Consider the following 23,938-nt stretch of genomic DNA (forward strand, 5'->3'; position numbering starts at 1 on the left):
TTTATATTACTTGTTTTTCCTTGAAGGTTAATCAGTTTTTACAAGGTGATGATGATGGTTACTGGCCTTTTTAGGTTAATGTTCCTGTAAGGACCACATAATAAGTATAAAATAGTAATAATAGCTGTTTCAGAATTGTTGGGAAGATTACATAAAATAATGAATGTCAAGTTTTAGAATACAGCCTTAATGTTAGCTGGCATTATAATTTTGTAATATGTGATATAAAATGATAAGGATGTTTATATATTCCATTTATGAACATGGTGTATAGCAAATATCAAGCCTGTTCCTTTTTTGGAATGTGAAGCAATAGTAATTTAAGAATATCAGCCAGTATTTTTGGTATTGTGATACTTTATAGATTTTCGTAGTGGGACTATCCTCTTAAAAACGATTAAGTCTGTTGCCTGCTAAACTTAACCACATTTTGGTGTTGGTAATTCAGTATTTTTCAAGATATTTCTCTCTTCTTTGGAGAGCACTAATTTAGTTATTTTTTATTTGATAATAGCTTCCTTTTAAGGGCATTTTGATACCCTAGAAACTGTTCTCAAACCTTTTTGGTCTTGAGACCCCTTAAAAATTATTGAGCTATTTGAAGAGCTATTGTGTTAATAATTTATTTGAAAATAACAATCATCAACCTATTATATGTTAACACTTTAGTGAAAATTGTAGTTTTCCAAAACAAAATAGTTAAGTGGGAAGAGGGGCGTTGTTTTTACATATTGCAAAATTCTTTGAAGTCTGTGTTAATAGAAGATAACTGGATCCTTATCTACTTTTTCATTCTGTTACTATGTTTATTATTTTGGTTGAAGTATTTGAAGAAAGTCTAGCCTCACACGGGAATAATATCAGAAAAGGGAGAAATATTTTAATAGTCTTTCAGATAACTGGATATTTTTCTTGGATACAGCACCAAAACTTCATGAGTAGTGTTTCTTTTTATTTTCCTTTTAATTAATAAACTATTTTTTAGAGCAGTTTTAGGTTCACAGCAAACTGTAAAAAGTATTGTGTTCTCATATATGCATAAACCCCCCATTGTCAGCATTTATCAGACTTGATGAGCCTGCCTTGACCTATCACTATCACCCAGAGTCCATAGTTTACATTAGCGTTCGCTCTTGGTGGTGTACGTTCTGTGAGTTTTGACACAGGTATCCATCACTGCAGTATCATGCAGAATAGTTTCACTGCCCTAAAAATCTCTTGTGTTCTGCGTATTGATCCCCCCTGCCCCCACTTCATCCCAGTCTCTGCAACCACTGAGTACTCTTTTCCTGGCTTGTACTGGCCTGGCTTCTCACTGTGGTCTTACATGGCCCTTTCTCTGTATTCAAGTGAAAGTGGGGAGCTCTCTCTGGTATCTGTTCTTTTTTATTTTTATTTTCTTTTGATTGAAGTATAGTTGACTCACAGTGTTTCAGGTATACAGCAAAGTGATTCATTATGTGTGTATGTATATGTTTTTTTTTCAGACCCTTTTCCATTTGGGTTATGACGAGATATGTAATTCCCTGTGTTATATAATAGATCCTGGTTTGTTTATTTCTTTGGTTTAGTTTTTAGTTGTCAAAGATTATAATTGTATAATATTGAGAAGTATAGAACAAAATACAGTTATTGGAAGATAATTACTCTACAATATTGTATTGGCCTCTGCCACACATCCGCACAAATCAGCCACAGATATACATAGGTCCCCTCCCTCCTGAACCCCCCTCCCATCTCCCGCCCCATCCCGCCCCTCTAAGTTGTCACAGAACACGGGATTGAGCTCCCTGTATAGTAGTGTGTATCTGTTTTATTTGATTTGTAGAAAACTTTTTAACTTTAATAAAGTTTAGTATTAGTGTTGCTTGTGCTGTTGGTGTGTAAGAATCCGTTGCTACATCTAAAGTCACAACATTTTACCCCCTTTTTTTTTTAAGAGTTTGATTTTCTTCCTTATGTTTAGATCTTTGATGATACATTTTGGGTTAATTTTTTAAAATGGTGTGAGGTCAGAAATCCAACTTAAGCTTTTGCGTGTGGCTCTTCAGTTGTCCCAACATCATTTTTTATTTATTTATTTTTTAATTGAAGGATAATTGCTTGGCAGAATTTTGTTGCTTTCTGTCACACAGCATCATTTGTTGAAAAGGCAGTTCTTTCCCCACTGAATAGTGTTGACAGTCTTGATAAAAATCAGTTGACCATTGATGTATGGGTTTACTTCTGGATGCTCAGTTCTGTTGGTCTGTATGCCTATCCTGTGTCAGTGCCACACTCTTTTTTAAAGTTTGTTTATGTATTTATTTATTTTTACGTGCGCTGGGTCTGCGTTGCTTTGCGCGGGCAAAGTGAAGGCTACTCCTTGTTGCGGTACACGGGCTTCTCATTGTGGCGGCTTCTCCTGTTGTGGAGCACAGCCTTCTAGGGTGTGCAGGCCTCAGTAGTTGCAGCTCACCAGCTTCGTAATTGTTCTGACCGTATGAAATTTTCCCAGACGGGGACTGCACCCATGTCCTCTGCATGAGCAGGCAGAGTCTTACCCACTGCATCACCAGGGAAGTCTAGTACTACCCTCTGATTATCATGGCTTGTAATAATTTTTGAAATCAGGATATGGAACTCCTTCAGCTTTGTTCCGCTGTCTTTAAAACATGATTGTTCTGGCTATTGGGCTCCCTTGCAGTTCCATATGAATTTTAGGGTTAGTCTTTCCCTTTCTGCCAAAAAGAAATTTTGGTAGGGATTGCATTGAATATGTACATCAGTTTGGGGAATATTGACATCTTAACAATATTAAGTATTCTGATCTAGGAACATAAGATGTTTTTCCATTTATTTAGGTCTTTAATTTCTTTCAGCATTGTTTTGTACTTTTTACTATGCAGTCTGCCACCTCCTTAGTTAAATTTATTCCTAAGTATTTTACTCACTTTGTTACTATTGTAAATGGCATTGTTTCCTTCACTTAAGATTACCCATTGCTAGTGTATAGATGTGCACTGCTAATGTATAGAAATAGAAACAAATTTTGCATGGTTCTTGTATCTGGCAACCTTGATGAATTTGTTTATTAGGTCTACTAGTTTTTCTTCAGGATTTCCTTTGTATAAGATCATGATATCTCTGAGGAGAGGTAGTTGTTGTTCTTCCTTTTCAATCTGGATGCCTTTTATTTCTTTTTCTCTTACCAGTTGCCCTGGCTAGAACTTCCAGACACTGTCCAACAGAGTGAATATCCTTATCTTGTTCCTCTTCTTAGTGAGAAGCTTTAAATCTTTCACCACTGAGTATGTTAGTCCTGAATTTTTCATAGATGCTCACAGTCAGGTTGTAGAGGCTTCTTTCTGTTCCTAGATTCTTGAGTGTTTTTTATCATGAAAGGGTGTTGGAAGAGGTCAAATGTTGTTTTTGTGTCAGTTGAGATGATTGTATTATTTTTTCCCATTTCACTCTATTAATATGTGTTTGATTTTTTTCTATTGATTTTTATATGTTGAACCATGGGGTAAATCCATGGTGCACAGTCCTCTTAGTACACTGCTGAATTTGGTTTGCTAATTTTTTTTTTTTAGGATTCTTGCATCTGTATTCATAAGGAGATTGATCTGTAGTTCTCTTGATGTTTTTGTCTTTGGCAGGGTAAAACCAGCCTCATGTAATGAGTCAGGGAAGTATTCATTCCTTTATTTTTAGAAGAGTTCGAGAAGAACTGATGATATTTTTCTTTTTTCTTTAAATGTCTGGCAGGATTCATCAGTGGAACCATGTGACCCTTGACTTTTCTTTTTCAGAAGTTTTAAAAATTACTGTTTTTATATCTTTATTTTTATTAAGTCTATCTTTTTTTTTTTTTTTAGTACATTTTAGTAGTTTATTTCTAAGAATTTGTCCATTTCATCTGTGTTATCTACTTACTGGCATACTCTTGTTCATTTTATTTTTTTGTAACACTTTCTGTTTCTGTCAAGTCAGTAGTGATGCTTTCATTTCTGATTTTGGTAAATTGAGTCTTTCTGTGACTTCTTGGTCAGTCTGTCTAAAGGTTTTTCATTATCGTTAATCTTTTCAAAGAGGTTTTAGTTTCTCTGATTTTTCTCTATTTTTCTATTCTTTTGCTTCAAAAACTCCTTACCTACATCTTTATTTCCTTTCTTCTGCTTTATTATCATTTTGGTTCTTCTTTTTCTAGTTCCTTAAGGGTGGTAGGTTAGGTTATTGATTAGTGATAATTCTTTTTTTTAGTCTAAGTGTTTACAGCTATGAAATTTCCTCTGAACACTGCTTTTGCTGCATCTTATATATTTTGGTGTGTTGGGTTTATTCTCTTATTGTTATTCTCAAAATATTTTATAATTTTCTTTCTTTATTTTTATTTTGGCCATACTGTGTGACTTGCAGGATCTTAGTACCTTGACCAGGGATCAAACCTATGCCCCCTGCAATGAAAGTGTGGAGTCCTAACCGCTGGACCACCAGGGAATTCCTTATGGTTGTCTAACTTATATCTCTTAGTTGTTTCATCTATTATTGAAAGTAGAGTGTTGAAGTCTACAACTATTACTTTTCCTCCCTTCCACTCTGTCAGTTTTGCTTCATATTTTCGGGGGCTCTGTTGTTAGGTGCTTGTAAGTTTTTAATCGTTAAGTCTTTTTTTTTTTTTAATAGTGGTATAGTTGATGTAGGGACTTGGTAGGTGATTCTGTGGTAAAGAACCACCCTCCCAATGTAGGAGACCATCCCTGAGTGGGAAATGCAGGTTCAATCCCTGAGTCAGGAAGATCCCTGGCAGGAGGAAACGGCAGCCCACTCAGTATTCTTGTTGTGGAGTGGCTAAGATGTGTCTGACTCTTTGCAACCCCGTGAACTGCAGCATGCCAGGCTTGCCTGTCCTTCACTATATCCTGGAGTTTGCTTGGACTCACGTCCATTGTGTTGATGATGCCATCCAACGATATCATTATCACCCCCTTCTCTTCCTGTCCTCAGTCTTTCCCAGCATCAGGGTCTTTTCCAGTGAGTCAGCTCTTTGTACCTGGTGGCCAGAGTATTGGAATTTTGAACAGTATTCTTACCTGGAAAATTGCACAGACAGAGGCGCCTGGTGCGCTGGAGTCCATAGCATCACAAAAGAGTTGGACAGCTGACTGACCAAGCACCCACATAGTTGATATACTTTGTTATATAATAGAGGTTAAGGTGTACAACATAGTAATTCATAATTTTTAAAAGTTACATTTCACTTACAGTTACTGTTAAATCTTCTTGGTAGATTGACTTATAGTGTCCTTTGTCTACTATAACAAGCTTTATCTTAACATCTATTTTGTCTCATGTTAGTACATTCACCCCATTTTTCTTTCATTTGCTCTTTTCATGGGCTTTTTCTTTCATTTTTAACTTCTTCATGTCTTTGAATCTAATGTTGAGTTTCTTATACATAGCATATAGTTGGATCATGGTGGGTTTTTTTTTTATCCATTCTGGCTTTTATTGGAGAGTATAATCCATTTACATATAATGTAATTACTGATACGGAAGGATCTTTGCCATTTTGCTATTTGTTTTCTAACATATCCCATCTTACTGAACTGTTAAGTCTTCCTTACTGCCTTTTATATCATATAAGTATTTCCTAGTGTACTATTTTGATTCCTTTTCCATTTTTACTATGCAATTTTTAGTTATTTTCTTAGTGTCTATCTTGGGGATATATAGTTAACTTCTTAATTAATAATGACTTAGTTTCAATAGTATTACAAAATACTTGGCTCATATGTAACTGTGTCCCTCAACTTTAGATTGTTATTGTACTGTCACAGATTTCATCTTTATACATTGTATGCTCATCAACATAAACTTACAATTATTTTTGTATTGGCTATCTTTTAATCACATAAGGGAAAAAAGAAATTACAAACCAAAATGCAACCCTTCTCCCTTCCTTCCTTTATCAAACATTTTATATGTGCTAAGTTGCTTCCATCCTGTCCAACTCTGCGACCCTGTGGACTACAGCCCACCAGGCTCCTCTGTCCATGGGATTCTCCAGCCCACTGGAGTGGGTTGCTGTGTCCTTCTCCAGGGGATCATCCCAACCCAGGGATTGGACACACATCTCTTAACATCTGCTGCATTGGCAGGCGGGTTCTTTACCACTGGTGCCACCTGGGAAGTTCATTTTATGATAAAGTGGTTCGGTTATGCTTTCAGATACTATTCTAAATAGTTTGCAGATATTATCTTAATTTTTTGAGGTAAAAACAATTTTACAGCCCAGGAAGATGAGGCATAAAGAAGACAACTTACCCAAGGCCGTAGAAGCATTATAACACATAGTCAGAAATCTAAACCCAGGTAATCTGACTCCAGAATCCATGTTCTTTTTTTTTTTTTTTTTAAGAATCAAACTTTAATATTTCAAGGACACCCCAAATGAGTTACTGGCGGGGTTACAGAAGCTTCCATTCAAGCCACCACAGCGAGAATCAAGAATATTAAAGTTGAAGCAATCATCTCTTTGGATACATAAAAACTATATATTAAAGCGTGTCACAAAGTGCAAAAAGGGATGCATTCAGCAGAGCAAAAACAAGCAGCAGACTGATTGTCCTTACAAGAGGGCAGGGAAACTCATTTTGGAGTTCGCAGTGCCAGGAAATAGAGCTGCTTCAGGCAAAAAAAAAAAAGGTTTTCATTGATTCTTATTACAGCTAGCAAAGGCAAGCTCAAAGAAAATCAAGGTTCAGATTTCTCATGACTGTAGTTGGATTTGCAACAGAGAGCCTTTGGTCACTTCTCATATGTAGGCTGAAAAAGCAGCAGTGAGATTTTAGCCAGTGATTCTGACCCCAGGCTGACACCTCAGTGCCCAAGCTCTGAGCTCCTCAGGGAGGACAGCCTGGAATTGCTCCTGCACCAGCATTTCCACAATCTGCTCCTTCGTGTGAATATCAGGTCGCAGCCACTGTCCAGCAAGCTCTTGGAGATGTCTCAGGACATCCCTGGGGCCAGCTGCATCTTCATAGCGGAACTCCCGGAACCTCTGCCTGGAGGCTGCAGGGTTGAGAGGACTCCTTCGGGGCACGGTCTCCAGGTCATCTTCAGAGTCTTCATCCAGGCTCTCTGGTGGAACCTGGACCTGGGGTGGCGCTATCAGGATGCCTTCTGGCTCCTCAGCCATCCTCTCATTTGATGGTGACCTTATTTCATCATTCTGGACTTCTCCATCTCTTTGCATCTCTGGATACCCTTCAGTCTCCATCCTAAAACTCTGCAAAAGGATTTTTCAGACTCCTGCGCAGGTGCCCGTCGGAAGGCCGGGTGAACGGGGGAAGGAGAGGAGCGAAACGCCAAGCCCCGCCACCGGCTCCGGGAAAAAAGCCAGAATCCATGTTCTTAACTACCCATCTCTCACTTCCTAGAGTACTAGTATTCCTTCTATTACATTACAACATGGAGTGTAAAATTCAATTGGATACATAAAACGGATGCATTCATGTTGAAAATTCAGGATAGATAAAGCAAAGGGTACTGGGAGTCAGCTGGGAGGAAGACCTATGTTGTTGAAGACCAAGCAGGATCACGACTTGAAATTTGAGAGAAGGACTCTCTAAGCAAAGGAACAGGATGAGGCAAGGGATCAGACAAACAAAAGCAAGGTGAATTTGAGAAACAATACTTTTGGGTTGAGTGTGCTTGAAGAACATTGGGAGAGTATATTGAAAGGGTCCACTTTAGGAAGAATGTGAAAGCTAGACTTCAGAGTTTGAAATTTACTCTGCATGCATTAGATAATCACTGAACACTTTTGATCAGAGAGAAACTTATAAGAATTTACTTTACATGTACGTATATACGTGAATCTGAAGGCAAGCTCAAAATTTAGTGTCATTTTAAAATTTCTAAAATATGGTGAAGCTTATTTCAGTGGGGTCCAGATTAAAGTTTGATCTTTCGTACTGCTGTATATTAAAATGTTTTGGAGATGTGTTATAAAGTGATGATTTTGTAAATTTGCAAATTAGATACGTTTAAGTAAATGGGTTTGATTATATCAAAAGGGAGATGCTTCCTTTCAAAATCTTCTCTTGTGTGAGAGGTGGGGTGGTGTAATGTGCATTTAATTACATGCCATATACAGTAGTTCAAATCAGCAGTGTTTTTTGAGTCCTTCTGAAACCAGTGTGTTTGCCAAATACTGAAAGTATAACCATAAATAAGACTTAATCATATTTTCTCAGTCTCTTTTTCTTCCTAACTGGTAAACATTGGAATGCTCTAGTATTCATTCTTCTTCCTTCCTTTCCTCTTTCTTTTGTTTATATTCTTTACCATTATAGTTTATCACAAGATATTGAATATAGTTCCCTGTACAGTAAGACCTTGTTTATTTTATAGATATTAGTTTGTATCTGCTAATCCCAAACTCCTAAGTTATGTCTCCCTCACTCCCTTTCCCCTTTGGTAATCATGGGTTTGTTTTCAATGTCTGTGAGCCTGTTTCTGTCCTGTAAATAAGTTCATTTGTTTTTCTTCTTTTAGATTTCACATACAAGCAATGTCATATGGTACTTGTCTTTGTCTTACTTAATATGATAATCTCCAGGTCCAACCATGTTGCTGCAAGTTTCATTGTTGTTTTTTTTAAAAAAAGCAAATAGAACTCGGTATTATTTATTGTTTGCAGCGTATGGGATTTTAGTTCCCTAACCAGGGATTGAACCTGTGCCCTCTGAAGTGGAAGTGCGAAGTCCTAACCACTGGACCACAAGGGAATTCCCCAAATTTCATTCTTTTTTATGGCTGAGTAGATGCCTCTAGTCAAAGCTATCGTTTCTCCAGTAGTCATGTACGGATGGGAGAGTTGGACTTTAAAGAAGGCTAACCAATGAAGAATCGATGCTTTTGAACTGTGGTGTTGGAGAAGACTCTTGAAAGTCCCTTGGACTGCAAGGAGATCCAACCAGTCGATCCTAAGGGAAATCAGTCCTGAATATTCATTGGAAGGACTGATGCTGCAGCTGAAACTCCAATACTTCGGCCACCTGATGCAAAGAGCTGACTCATTTGAAAAGACCCTGATGCTGGGAAAGATTGAAGGCAGGAGGAGAAAAGGACGACAGAGGATGAGATGGTTGGATGGCATCACCAACTCAGTGGATATGAGTTTGAGCAAACGCCGGGAGTTGATGATGGACAGGGAGGCCTGGCGTGCTGCAGTCCATGGGGTCGCAAAGAGTCAGACACGACTGAGCAACTGAGCTGAACTGATACATATATCTGATATGCGTATCTTCTTTGTTCATTCATCTTTTAATGAACATTTAGGTTGCTCCCGTGTCTTGGCTGTTGTAAATAGTGCTGCTGTGAACATTGGGGAGTGCATGTATCATCTTGAAGTAGCGTTTTATCCAGATGGATGTTTAGGAGTCGGATTGCTTGACCATATGGCAGCTCTCATTTTTTAGAGTTTTTACAGGAATCTCCATACTGTTTTCCTGTCATAGTGGCTGCATCAGTTTACACTCCTGTCAACTAATGTAGGAGGATACTCTCTTCTCCACACTCTCGTCAGCATTTATTACTTCTGAACTTTCTGATGATGGCCATGCTGATCAGGGTGAGGTGATGCTTCGTTGTAGGTTTTATTTACATTTCTCTAATAAATAGTAATGGTAAGCATCATTTCATGTGCTTATTAGCCATCTGTATGTCTTTTCTGGAGAAATGTCTGTTTCTGTCTTCTGCCCATTTTTTGATTTGGTTTCTTTTCCTTTTTAAATACCCTTATTGAGTCGATAAGATCTTGTTTGTGCGTGCCAAGTCACTTCGCTCATGTCTGACTCTTCAACCCTATGGACTGTAGCCCACCAGGCTCTGTCCATGGGATTCTCGAGGCAAGAATACTGGAGTGGGTTGCCATGCCCTCTTCCAGATCACTCCAACCCAGGAATCAAACCCATATCTCTTACGTCTCCTTAATTGGCAGGTGGGTTCTTTACCACTTGTACCACCTGGGAAGCCCAGATAAGATTTCATGTATTTCTAAAGCTTTAAGTTCTGTCTGTACTTAGATGATTTCCAGTTTTATTTCCCTGGTCCCATTGTCTCCTATTTCAAAATCACCCATCCAGTTGTTTCCTGCACACACTCACTTTGATTTCCAAGAGACAAGTCAGGTATAACGTGTCCAAAACTGAACTAAATTTCTCTGTTCCACTTGTTTCTCCTCCAGTCTTCTCTTAGAAAGTTACATTACCATTTACCCAGTTCTAAGAGGGGTCGCGAAGAGTCGGACATGACTAAGCAACTTCACTTTCCCTTTTCACTTTCATGCATTGGAGAAGGAAATGGCAACCCACTCCAGTGTTCTTGCCTGGAGAATCCCAGGGACGGGGGAGCCTGGTGGGCTGCCGTCTCTGGGGTCGTACAGAGTCGGACACGACTGGAGCAACTTAGCAGCAGCAGCAGCAGCAGCAGTCCTCTCCCTCATTCTGCTAGTGCATCATCAAAGCAAGTTGGTTTAATCCTCAGGTTATACTCTGTATCCTTTCACTGATATCTGCCTCCACCACTGCCACTCTGGTTTGTCACCATTATTTCTTGCGAAGGCTGTTGTAATAGTCTCATTACAATACTTTACTCATTATCAGTTATCTGTGTAGCCACCTGGTAAACTTAAACAATATAAATCTGATCATATTACTTCTGCCGCTACCCAGATATAAAATTAGTGGATTTCTGTTAAATTCAGATCCCAATCGTCTCACATAGCCTCTGTGATCTTGCCTCTAGATATCTGTCTCATCTCCTACTTTCTTACTTTGCCCAGACCACACCAGTTTTCTTGCTGTTTCTCAGATATACCATACTTCATACCCTTCACTGCTTCAGTACTGTTCCCTCTGTCTAGAACGTTCCTTTGTCTTGAATATCTAGATGACTTGCTCACTCAGTTCATTCAGTGCTCAAAAATTCAGCCTCTTAAGAGTCTTTTCCGGACCTAAGAATTCTCCACCCTACTCAGTTTTTCCTCAGCATTTCTCAGGGTTACCAGTAATAGTTTTTCAGTTTAGTTATTGCCCACCCCCCACCCCCACCACCAGTCTGCTATATTCTTCGACCAGTTCTCTTGCTTATCTTTACCACGTTATTCATTGTCATTGTCATCATTATTTATATATTTTTATCTCCTCTGCCAGAATTAGAGTTCCGGATATGAACTTTTGTCTGTGGTGTTCACAGCTGCATCGGTAGTGACTGACTCATAGTAGGTGCTCAATAAATATAAATAAATAAATATCTGTAGTCCACCAAAGACAAGAGCCTCAGAAACAACAGAACTTAGGAAAAAGAAATGACTGAACTCTCAAACAATATTTTTAGGATCTTTGAGAAAATATGTAATACCAGGGCTGTTATGAATTCAGTAGTGCTTTTTAAAGAAATAATGCATTTTGTTCACAGCAAAAAATGCATTTAGAAAAGTAGTGGCTGTATGTGCAAGCACATTTTTATTTAATTTGCAAACAGTGCTCATGTGGATGTACTGACCTTCTAATGACTGAGTTTCTCTAAGGAATTGTGGCCCACAGATTGTGAACTCCTGATGTAATTGACTCATTCCTAATCAACTTCAGATTTGCATTTAAATGGCTTCTTTTTAGCATAATTACTGTACCCAAGACAGTTTGATAGAAAAAATGAACCAAAACTGCCCTTGAATTTTCAAAGAACTAAATCCAACTGACCTAGTTACTTTCTACCTTTGCAATTTTGGCTACTTAACATCACAAAATCTCATTTATGGCATAATGTATATAAATATAAATATATGAAATTATTTTGGTAATGTTCCAGCTACTCAAGATGTATTTTCCCTCCTTAATGTATTAATACCACTGTTTTTCAGGACTTCATCTCTCTCGATTGATTTCTGTCTTTGCTGTGATTACAGCTTTGCACACCAAAGTGTGTCCTGTCATCTCTGTTCATGGGCCGGCAAAGCAAGCCATTAATTATGTTCTGGTTTTAGTTCATAGATACAGAAACCTTTTTCCATTAGATATCGGTTGCTCTTCTGTTTCATTTATTTCTGTTTCTTCGGGTCTTCAACATGCTAGACTCACAAAATGAATCATTTTAAAATCTTAAACCCGTGAGGTAAATGGAAGGGTATATTTGTATTTATCCAAGTAACACTTACTGACTGCAGTTTGGGAACAGGCAGGCTGATGTTAAGAAAAAGAAGAATAGGTTCCTGGTTATTGCTCAAAAATCTAGTAGGTAAAATCCCCCCCCCCCCCCAATTTTTTTTTTTTTTAAATGGAAGTATAGTTTTCCAGCAGTGCAACTTCAGCACTGATGGGGATGTTCCTAACTTTGCCTGAGATTTTGGACTGAGATAAAGGATGCCTTAAAATTAACTAGATTACGGGTTGCAGGGGAACATTCTGGGCAGAAGGCTTGCTGTGCTTAAAAGGCATGGAAGCATTGACATGTGTGCAATGATCAATCAGTCTGGCCAGAGCATAGAATACGGAGAAAGAAAATGGCAGGGCAGACAGAAAAGTAGTTTGGAGCTAGACAGACCCTCAGTGATCTTGCATACCAGCCAGGAATTTGAAGTCTTCAGTATTGTCAGTAGAAAGCTATCAGAGATTTTTAAAACTGAGAAAAGATGAAAGAGGTTTGATGGCAGTGTGAAGGATGGTTTTTGGTAGATTTGGTGATGTAGGGAATATTATTAAGTAGTCAGATGAACTAAAAATCAAGAGATGTTATTAGTAGGTTGTGTGAAGAAGTGAAAAGCCTGGACTTGATAGAGTCACTGGCTTGGTTTTAAACCGAGGGTCTGTGTCTTTATAGTTATATGAAAAAAAAATGGCTGCTTTGATTTTCTATTTTCTTACATATATTAGGTAATAGCAATAATATCTGTTTTACAGTGTTCCCCTGATGATATTATCATAATGGGTATGAAGTACCTGATACAGTACTTAGCTTGTTTGATACCAGCTAAGGGCTGAATTATTATCTATTATTATCAACATGAGTGACATGTACGGTAATTACTAAGGTACAAAATGGTGAAGGCCTGAATTTAGGAGTGGAAAAGAGAACAGATATGAGTGGACCTTTTCTGATTCAAGTGAATAGGATCCACTGATCTAGGGAGAGAATGGAATCATGAACCAACTGAGATTTGTAACCGGAATGACTTGGGAAGGGATTAGTGGTGCCGTTTTCTTGGTAAGGAGTACAAGAGTCATCGTTGGTTGAGGTGAGGGGAGAGGTGTAGGATGATTTTGATTTTGGGAGGTATTTGGGATATCTTGGTGATGATATGAAGCAGGCAATTAGAAATAAGGTCTGGAGCAAGAGATAAGAGATTGGAGTTGTCGGTATATGCATGGTACCAGAAATGTGTGTAAATCTTAATGGCAGGGCATGTATTTTAAACATTTGCTCTGTATCCCCACACTGCTGAGTTCTGTATTACACACTTGATTGGTTCTTATTATTAAGTGTGAGATATAGGGTGACTTTGTATGTAGAAAAGATAATAACATAGTTACTTTGATTTCTAATTTAAATGTTGATTTAAATTTATAAATTTAACCTTATTCTCTTAAAATACAGATCTTACTCCAAATATTTTAGTTAACTTTAAACATTTTTATCTATAAACTTAAAATGTTATATTTTCCCTTTAAATACTGATTTAACAAAACCTTCTTAGATACTTTTAAGTGTTGTTATTCTTAAATTGCATACATATTGTAACAAAGTATGTAAACTTAGTAAGGTTTCAGCCTGCAATCAGACCAAAATCACCTATTCAATTCTGCATTTCAAATTAAAGTTCTCAACACAGGCTAACAGGGCAAATTTTCTTAAAACATTGTAAATATTTACCAAATATGCATACTTATTTTAAAAGCTTCATTGACATATAATTTATGCACCTTACAAGTCACTGATTTTTATTATATTTAGAGTTATGTAGCCATCACCAAAATCTAATGTATTAGAATAAGTCTATCATCTCGGGAAAAAAAAAAACATGTCTTTCACAGTTATTCCCATTTTCACTCCCAGCCCTAGGAAAATCAGTACTTTTAATCTCTACGAATTTGGTTTCTTTGGACATTTCATGTAAATAGAACCATATAGTGTGTGATATGTTATTTTTGGCCTTTTTCACTTAGCGTAATGTTTTGAAGTTCGTTCATCCTTATTGTAAAGTATTCCATGATACTGATGTTTTGGCTTCCCAGGTGGCTCAGTGGTAAAGAATCTGCCTGCCAGTGCAGGAGATGCGGGCTTGATCCCTGGGTTGGGAAGATCCCCTGGGGGAGGACATGACAACCCTCCATGTTCTTGCCTAGAGGGTCCCGTGGACAGCGGAGCCTGGTGGACGGGCTATAGCCTGTGGGATTGCCAAAGAGTCTGATATGACTTAGCGACTAAACAAGAACAAAACAGATATGCTGCATTTTATTTATCCTGGATTACTTCTTAATGTAAAATAGTTACGGTTTAATTCTCTTAAATCACTCCTATGCTTTTTTTTTTAAGGGAAAAACTTGAAAATAAGTGAACTAAGCTACTGCCCTAAGTTAGAAACTTAATAACAGCAGAATAAACCCACAGAAAATAGAAAGATAGTGAAACTTAGAGTAAAAATTGATGAACCAGAGAACAAAGAGAAGATCAGGAGAAGTCAGAAGGGAGTTGGGAGGGGGACTAAGAAAACAGACCTGCTACGGTTAATCAAGGAAAGAAAGAAATAATACTGTGAAAATGAAGATTACTGATAAAGAGGAGATAAGGGATTTACAGCAACATTATTTTACAGTAGCCAAAAGGTAGAAGTAACTACGGTGTTTGTTGATGTATGAATGGAGAAATATCATCTGTGTATTAACAGAATATTATTCAGCCTTAAAAGGGACAAAAATCCTGTCACATGCTGCAGGACGGATGAAGCATGAGGATATTATGCCAGTAACTAAATGAAGTAAGCTAGTAACTGAATGACAAATACATGCTCTATTACTCCACCTAAGAAGCGCTTGCGGTAGTTGCAGTTGTGCAAAGTAGAATGGTAGCTGGCAAGACTGGGAGTAGACGCATAGACAGTTACCCTTCCACTGTATAGTATATAGTTCCAGTTCTCTTCTTCAGCAAAATGAAAGAATCACTGGAGATGGATGATGGTGCCAACAATCTAAAATTTTATGCAGCAGTAAATGTAAAAATAATTAAAATTATAAATTTTATATTATGTATATTTTGCCACTGCTTTCAAAAAGATAAGGGAAAATACTATATACCAGTAATTTTTAAATTAAAGAAGAATATAACTTCCCAAAAACTGACTCAAGAAATAAAAAGCTTGACTAGTTCTATAACTATTAAATAAACTTAATAGTTAAAACAAAGAGAATAACCCCAGAATGCTTTACATGTGAGTTCCTCCCTACTTTTTTTAAGGAAGAAAGCTTCCCACTTTTCTGTCACCACCTCCAGAAAGTAGGAAAAAAGGAAATATATCTCAGTTCTTTCTAGAAGGATATTTGTCAAACCAGACATATAAGAAAATCATGGGTCAGTTTTACTCGTGAAATAGATTAGCCCTTTAGTAATAGAAAAATTCTTCACTTTTTGGTTATATGCTTTTTTTCTTTTTTAAATTCTTATTGAATTGTTATGTTGTGTTAGTTTCACGTGTACAGCAAAGTGAATCAGTTATACATATCCATATATTCACTCTTTAAAAATTATTTTCCCATGTAGGCCATTACCGAGTATTGAGTAGAGTTCCCTGTTGTATCAGTTCAGTTCAGTTCAGTCGCTCAGTCATGTCCGACTCTTTGCGACCCCATGAATCGCAGCACGCCAGGCCTCCCTGTCCATCACCAACTGTAGGAGTTCACTCAGATTCATGTCCATCGAGTCAGTGATGCCATCCAGCCATCTCATCCTCTGTTGTCCCCTTCTCCTGTCCCCAATCCCTCCCAGCATCAAAGTCTTTTCCAATGAGTCAACTCTTCGCATGTATAGTAGGTTCTTATTAGTTATCTATGTTTTATGTTTTATCCTTGAGTAGTTCTTTTTCTGATTGTTATTGCCATCTCTATTGCTTTTTTTCTTCGTACCTTTTTACATTTGTCTCACAGCTGTGCCTCCCTCTTTAGTTCAACATGCCTGTGTCACTTTGCGTCTGTTAGGAACGTGTGTTACTGTGCCCTGTTATTTAGGCACTCAGTCATGTCCCACTCATTAGCAGCCCCATGGTTCACCAAGCTCCTCTGTCTATGGGATTTCCCAGGCAAGAATACTGGAGTGGCTTGCCATTCCGTTCTCCAGATCTTCCCAACCCAGGGATCAAACTTGTGTCTGCTGCATTGGAAGGCAGATTCTTTACCAGAGACAGGGAAGCTCATGCTATGCCCTGTCACTTTTTTCTCTTTTGCTTAGTTAGTTTAATTGATTAATATTTATTGTAACATGTACATGTTTGATATTTTTCCTGAAATTGTTTTTTTGTTTCTTGTTTAGCATGCTTACTTTTTGTTTAGTTTTAAATTTTACTTCCTTTTATAGTTGCTTGTTCTTTATTTCCTCCAGTGATTGGAAATTCTTCAGCCTTATCCAATAAATAAAACAAATTTATTTTAAACCTACATTTTCTTATTAACATCAAAGAGTAATGACTATTACAAATTGTTCCCTCATCCTGCGTGCACACTTGATCTAAGCACACTTTATTTATTCTTCTTCACCTAAGATTTTTTGTAACAGTTTGGGATGTTATTCCTACATCATTAATTTAAAAAATTATACTGTGTTTATTTAAAGAATTCTTTACCTCTTGTATTAAACTGAATCTCCTCATATTAGTAACAGGTGTTTATACTTGTTAGTTTTGCTGGTACATTGCTTGCCATTTTTTGTTTTTAACTTTTTATTTTGTATCGGGATATAGCCGATTAACAAACAATGTTGTGAGTTTCAGGTGAACAGCAAAGGAACTCAGCCATACACTGTTATTCTTCATATAAAGTGTCATTTTTAGGAGGTTTTTGTTCTGAACTTTTAATTTTAGCTCAACTACTTTATCTGTTACTAGTACCCAGAGTAAATGGATGTCTTACTTTTTAAATCAGAGCATATCTAGTATTTTTATTTTATCCATATCTGTGAATAATAGATTGGCTTTTTTTTTTTTTTAATTTTAAAATCTTTAATTCTTACATGCGTTCCCAAACATGAACCCCCCCTCCCAACTCCCTCCCCATAACATCTCTCTGGGTCATCCCCATGCACCAGCCCCAAGCATGCTGCATCCTGCGTCAGACATAGACTGGCGATTCAATTCTTACATGATAGTATACATGTTAGAATGTCATTCTCCCAAATCATCCCACCCTCTCCCTCTCCCTCTGAGTCCAAAAGTCCGTTATACACATCTGTGTCTCTTTCCCTGTCTTGCATACAGGGTCGTCATTGCCATCTTCCTAAATTCCGTATATATGTGTTAGTATACTGTATTGGTGTTTTTCTTTCTGGCTTACTCCACTCTGTATAATCGGCTCCAGTTTCATCCATCTCATCAGAACTGATTCAAATGAATTCTTTTTAATGGCTGAGTAATACTCCATTGTGTATATGTACCACAGCTTTCTTATCCATTCATCTGCTGATGGACATCTAGGTTGTTTCCATGTCCTGGCTATTATAAACAGTGCTGCGATGAACATTGGGGTACATGTGTCTCTTTCAATTCTGGTTTCCTCGGTGTGTATGCCCAGCAGTGGGATTGCTGGGTCATAAGGTAGTTCTATTTGCAATTTTTTAAGGAATCTCCGCACTGTTCTCCATAGTGGCTGTACTAGTTTGCATTCCCACCAACAGTGTAGGAGGGTTCCCTTCTCTCCACACCCTCTCCAGCATTTATTGCTTGCAGATTTTTGGATCACAGCCATTCTGACTGGTGTGAAGTGGTACCTCATTGTGGGTTTGATTTGCATTTCTCTAATAATGAGTGATGTTGAGCATCTTTTCATGTGTTTGTTAGCCATCCGTATGTCTTCTTTGGAGAAATGTCTTTTTAGTTCTTTGGCCCATTTTTTGATTGGGTCGTTTATTTTTCTGGAATTGAGCTGCATAAGTTGCTTGTATATTTTTGAGATTAGTTGTTTGTCAGTTGCTTCATTTGCTATTATTTTCTCCCATTCAGAAGGCTGTCTTTTCACCTTGCTTATATTTTCCTTTGTTGTGCAGAAGCTTTTAATTTTGCTCTCTCTTGTTCTGGAAATCCTCTTTCACAGATAGTGAATGTCCTGCCCTCCTCCTCATCTCTAATCTTTTTCACATGATTTCTTTGACTTCAGATTTACAGTGCATTATGAGGACATTTCTTGAATTTTTAAAATCACTAATTGGTTGTATATTTTTCTATTTAATGCTTTTATTTGGTTATTTTGGCAGTTTGGGTTTTCTTTTTTTTTCCTCCCCAAACACATATTCTGCACTCCTGGCAGCTTGCTTTTTGCTTTAAATGCTGTTCTTCCCTGGCTTCAATAGAAACACTGTAATTTTTTTCAACCTCTAGTGTTTTTCTTCATTAATTCTGTTTCAGTTTGGGCTGTTAGTTTTGACTGGGTTATTGTTTGTCCTCAGTGTGTCTTATCAGGTTCTTTCATCAGTGTTTGTGCTGGGTGATTCTCAGGATGGTAAGTGAGCCCGCAGATGTGCTCCTCACAGAGTGTGGGCTGGGAGCAGATGCTCAGGGAGAGAGGAAGAAGTCTTAATGAGTGTAATTGTCCAGCAGGGGCGGATTGCCTAGAGTAATGAGAAGACAAGCCTGGGTTTTGCTCTTTACACGTAGTTCATCCGGACTGCTTTGGTTGTATGATAGATACCTTAAAGTAGATGAAACATCGATTAAAAAGGGTTTAATTACCTCTCTTCCTTTGGATTGAGTATAAAAAATTGTTTAATCTGGTGCTTTTTAATTATTCATTTTGGTGCTTACTTTTAATGAAGTTAAGTGTGGTATTCCCAAGTTAAAACCCTGAGTTTTAAGCAAAAAACTCCAGATACTATCAGTCTCTTTTTTTGTGTATTAAGATACTAGTTGATGATTGTTACCAGCAAGCACCTTTGAACTGATATTTTATAAAATAATGATACTGTATTGAAGATTGAGCTCTTTTTTTTTTTTTTAATACCGGGCATATCCAAGGGACCTTGATGTGAAAATTGTCTCTCAGACTGATAATCACTGTACTGTTCTCTCAGGAAAGGTTCCCAAGACGCGTGAACCATTTTTTCATTCCATCTATGATATTTTTCTTATTTCAGAAGTACAGGCTGTTGCTTACTTCAGTTGTCTGTGTATTTGATATATTCCTCTCATTACTTTTCATAATCTGCTTTTCCCATTTTGGTTAGAAATAGAGTAGAGATTATGATTTAGATTGAAGAGGGTAATATGTGAGAAATTTTAATCTTCTGTCTTTTGTTTTTGAGAGGTAGGTTATTAAAATCAAACTAAAAACCAGAGAGCCCTAGTGTAAGAGGAACACTGCGGGAAACAGGAAGGCCTTCCTTCCTAGCCTTTATGGCATATTAAATCTCCTAGAGGACCTAAACATATGGAAAGAAAGACAGAAGCCGGGTTTTGATAGCCTATGACAAATCTTATATTATAGAATACTTACATAGACAGTGCTTTGCATGTGATATTAATAGAAAAGAGAGAGCAGAGCCTCAGACTCCCACCGCAGAACAGCAGGAGGATGCAAGCACCCGAGTCCGTCATGAGCAGCGGCAGGAGCGCACGGTGTACAGCAAAGAGCAGTTGGAGGCGCTCAAAGAAGCCTTCCTGAAGAACCAGTACCCGAGCTACCAGGACCGCCTGCGCCTGGCGGCCAGGCTCCACCTGGACGAGCACAGAGTGCAGGTGTGGTTCAAGAACCGCCGGGCCCAGCGCTCCCGTCTGGAAGGACAACAGGCCCAGGGCGGATACCAGAGGGCGGGCCATGCGCCCCCGGACCCCGGAGCCCCCTGGACCCCCGCCCCCGCCCCGGAATCTGCTGCCGCAGCTGCGAGCCCCAGTTTCCCAGACAGCCCGGGACTCTACAGCTGCCTTCCTCCCCCCAGCCCCGCGGGGGTGCTCCCAGCGCCCGAGCCCGGCGTCTCCAGCCACCAGCCGGCCATGTGGGTCCCGGCACAGGGCGTCCACGTGTACGGCCCGGCTGCTCCAAGCCCGGCCCCGGGCTGGCCTCAGGACCCCTATGTCCCGAACTACCGCCCAGATCCTCTTCTGGTTCCTGACTGTGCCCTGATGTTCTCATCCCAGGAGCTCTCGTCCCCGACGTCTGGGCACCAAACGGGAAATAGCTTTGCGGATGAGAATGACACAGGCCCCCGGCAGTTCACGAATTTATAGGGTCATGGTCATCTGTCCCCACACAGTCCTGCAGACTCCGAGGGGCCAGAGGGGCTGAGGGCCTTGGGAGTCTGCTCCTGGTGAGCGTGGGGACGCGGGAAGGTGTGCTGGGTTGGTCCTCGCAGCTGGTTTACTGTCCGCAAGGGGACCGCACCTCCCTTGGTCCAGCCTGGGGAGGGGGCGTCTTTTTGTGTGTCATTATGAGGCCATCTCAGGTCTCAAAGCTCTGAATGTCCCCGCCCTCGTTAGTATTTGAGGTGCACGTGGGTATTTCTGTGAATTTCCAAGTCAGAGGTGGAATTATTGTTCACAGCGTCTGTTTCACTGTTGTGGGAACTTGCTATAGGACTTTCATCAGCCTCATAAGGAATTTAAGTAAAATTGCCTTAAATCTTTACCTTCCCTTGATGTCTAGAGATTTCTGTTTTTGCTTGTCTCTATCCTTACCTGTAGTTTCAAATGTTTGCAAATAAAAAAAGGGGGCATTAAATCCATAAGTAGTTTTGGAGCTAATTGATATCTTTACAATACTGAGCCTTCCAATCTAGGTATATTACTTATTAATCATTCATTTGGTAGTTTACAAAAAGCCTCCGCTAAGTGTTATTATTTCTGTAGGTTTATTTCTAGTGCTTTGTCTTGTGATTACCTGATATTTTAGATTAATTTAAATTTTTATTTCAAAATCTGTGTTCTGCCTAGATGTCCATTGGCTGACAAATGGATAAGAAAGCTGTGGTACATATACACAATGGAATATTACTCAGCTATTAAAAAGAATGCATTTAAGACTCTGTGGGAGAAGGTGAGGGTGGGATGATTTAAGAGAATAGCATTGAAACATGTATATTATCATATGTGAAATAGATTGCCAGTCCAGGTTTGATGCTTGAGGCAGGGTGCTCAGGCCTGGTGCACTGGGATGACCCTGAAGGATGGGATGAGGAGGGAGGTGGGAGGGAGGGTCAGGATGGGGAACACATGTACAACCATGGCTGATTCATGTGAATGTATGGCAAAACCACCACAATATTGTAAAGTAATTAGCCTCCAATTAAAATTAAAAAAATTAATTAAAAAAAAAATAGAAAAGAGAAAACATAGGGCAATTAACATTTATTTAAAAGAGAGGGAGTGATAGTGTGAATTCTGAGCATGAGAAAACTGGAAACCCAGGCTCCTTGAGGGCGGGTACCATGTGTGATCATCATTGCCTACCTATTCAGTGCTTGTCACTGTCCCTGATAGCTGGTAGGCCTTTGGTTAATGTATGTTAGATAAGCAAATATCTATTTGTTGAATAAGCTGAAGAATGCCTTGACGGAAATAATATATTTGGGCAGAAGTGAAATGAAAAAGGCTTCAGAAAATATGAGGACATAGATAGATGATTGAACACATTAGGATACCAGCCTGGTTGGAGCTGTGATAATGAGCAGGAAAGTTTTGAGAAATAAGGCTGTCAGTGGTAGGTTCGGGTCAAATTATTAACTATAAATAGTTTTGATTGCTAGACTTAGGAATTTGGGATTTGTTTTTAAAAACAAAGTGTGGTTTTGGTGAACAGTTGGTCACATTGTTAAAGTAGTGTTTTAGGAAGACAGTCTGAAGACACAGTGATTGTCTTTAGGTTGCAGTAAGAAGAGATTGGAGACCAGCTTTCATTCCAGTTGCAATGTTGGATAGGGATTCTTTGGCCAGTAGTCATGCTTAATAAAATTATTAATATTTCTTTACATGTAATATGTTACATACAGGTGAGTTTTAAGCCCTGGTGATTGAACAGAATGACATAGCTGTCTTTTTCATTATGTATTTAATTTTCCTTGGCATTTTGTTGTTGATCTTCATGGCTTTTCTATGAGATCATGGTATAAATTTTGAATACATTTATTCTTTTCTTATTTGCCTTTTGTTAATGTCAAGCATAGCACATGAGACATTCCTTGTTGCTATGCAACTGCTAAATTCAATATTTAGTATTAATAAAACTGAGTGGCATTAAATTCAGTTAAGCAGAGTCGGCAAAACATGACTTAACGGTGTCTCATCAGTATTTGTATGGTTTAATGTATTGTTGCAGACATGCACAAAAGAGTAGTGACTTGTTTACAGTTGCTGTTTTGATCAAAATTAATTGTGGTTAAATCTTTGCTTTTATGGCCCGATTTTTTTTTCTTGTTTGATTATTTTTGGTCTTTCCCTTTTCCTGCTCTTTGATAGTGTGATTCAATTTTTGTTAGTGTCTTTATGTTATTGATGTTTTTACTATTCTTTCTAATTCTGTTATCTTTTGTAATTTTTAAAATTTTACCCACCAAGGCTTTTATTTGATTTTTTTCTTTCTTAGTATTATTTTTTGCTATATTTACATTTTCCCTTTCAAGAATTTATGCTAAGCATACACATTTAAAATTTGTTATTATTTCATATAAATCCAGGTGAAAGGATATTAGATTTGCTCTTCAGAATAAGAGCCACCCATAATCCCCTTTAGTTATTTGCAGTGTGTACTTGGTACTTGCCAGATATTCAAACACTTTCATTAATATTTGTGAAGTTAGAAATCCATTTTGGGAGTAAGAGGGCTCTAGAGGCAGGCTACAGGATTTTTTTTTCTTTCTTTGTAAGCTAGTGTTGGAAATATCTAGTTTGCAGACCCAGGATAGGCAGTACCTAGCATTTCCTTCTCATTCCCTCACCACCACCTCCCCACCCTCAAAAACTTTAGCCCAACACTTAACCTCCCTAGTGTAGAGAAAAGAGGACATAGTGATTTAGTGAACAGTGTTTTAATTATAGTAGGCAAATAATAAACAGGGTAGATATTTCCCATTTGTTTGAATGGGTAGTTTGGTTTTGCTAATGTCCTTGGAATAATTTTGATGGGAAGAACAAAAGAGAGTTGAAAAACAATTGGTTGTTAATAATAAATGAAAAACTTAGAATCTAGAAATCATGAAAATAGTACAAGAAAGTCAAGTAACTACAGTGTGGATGGTACAAACTCTAGGGTTTACCCTATTGAATATGATGACTTAATATTAAGGACAAAGGAATCCTTTACAGTACAGTGTTACTCTTATAAGGAGATAAGATACTGTTTCTTGGGACCATCTTTCTTACACCCTTATTTTCCAAAGTCTTCCTGGTGATTGTGGTTAGGAAACGTCCCTGTTTGTGGGCTCATGTGCCCACCAGGCTATAGGATTTTAAATTAGTGGTTCCCTCACTTTTGAACATGGGGGTACTTTTTAACAATTGAAAAAAATTGTAAACCCTTAGGTGATAATCAGATTATGTGACAAAATGCATAGTGACCCAAACTACTAGGAATTCAGTAACACTTATATATTTTCTTAATTACAATAATATTTCTGTACATTTGAGAAGTTGTGTGTACATGGAATGCACAAGACCATTTATTTCTTTCTTAAGGTCATGCTTAAAGGATGTGGATTTATAGACTTC

General features: G+C 38.2%; 2 protein-coding genes across 14 annotated transcripts in view; one reads left to right on the plus strand and one right to left on the minus strand.

Moving 5' to 3' along the window:
* LCOR (ligand dependent nuclear receptor corepressor) overlaps window positions 1-23,938 on the plus strand; it is a 133,853-nt gene that overhangs the window by 37,035 nt on the left and 72,880 nt on the right. The window lies entirely within an intron of this gene.
* On the minus strand, window positions 6,384-7,381 carry LOC114110261 (SCAN domain-containing protein 1-like). The gene has a single exon (XM_027960254.3). The coding sequence runs from the start codon at window positions 7,262-7,264 to the stop codon at window positions 6,833-6,835; it is 432 nt and encodes a 143-aa protein (XP_027816055.1). The 5' UTR covers window positions 7,265-7,381; the 3' UTR covers window positions 6,384-6,832.

The sequence above is a fragment of the Ovis aries genome, chromosome 22 (assembly GCF_016772045.2).
Source record: "Ovis aries strain OAR_USU_Benz2616 breed Rambouillet chromosome 22, ARS-UI_Ramb_v3.0, whole genome shotgun sequence".
Lineage (NCBI taxonomy): Eukaryota > Metazoa > Chordata > Mammalia > Artiodactyla > Bovidae > Ovis > Ovis aries.

What these genes read in the sequence shown, in the direction of transcription:
- LOC114110261 (XM_027960254.3), bottom strand. Translation starts at nt 7,264, where the DNA reads ATGGAGACTGAAGGGTATCCAGAGATGCAAAGAGATGGAGAAGTCCAG.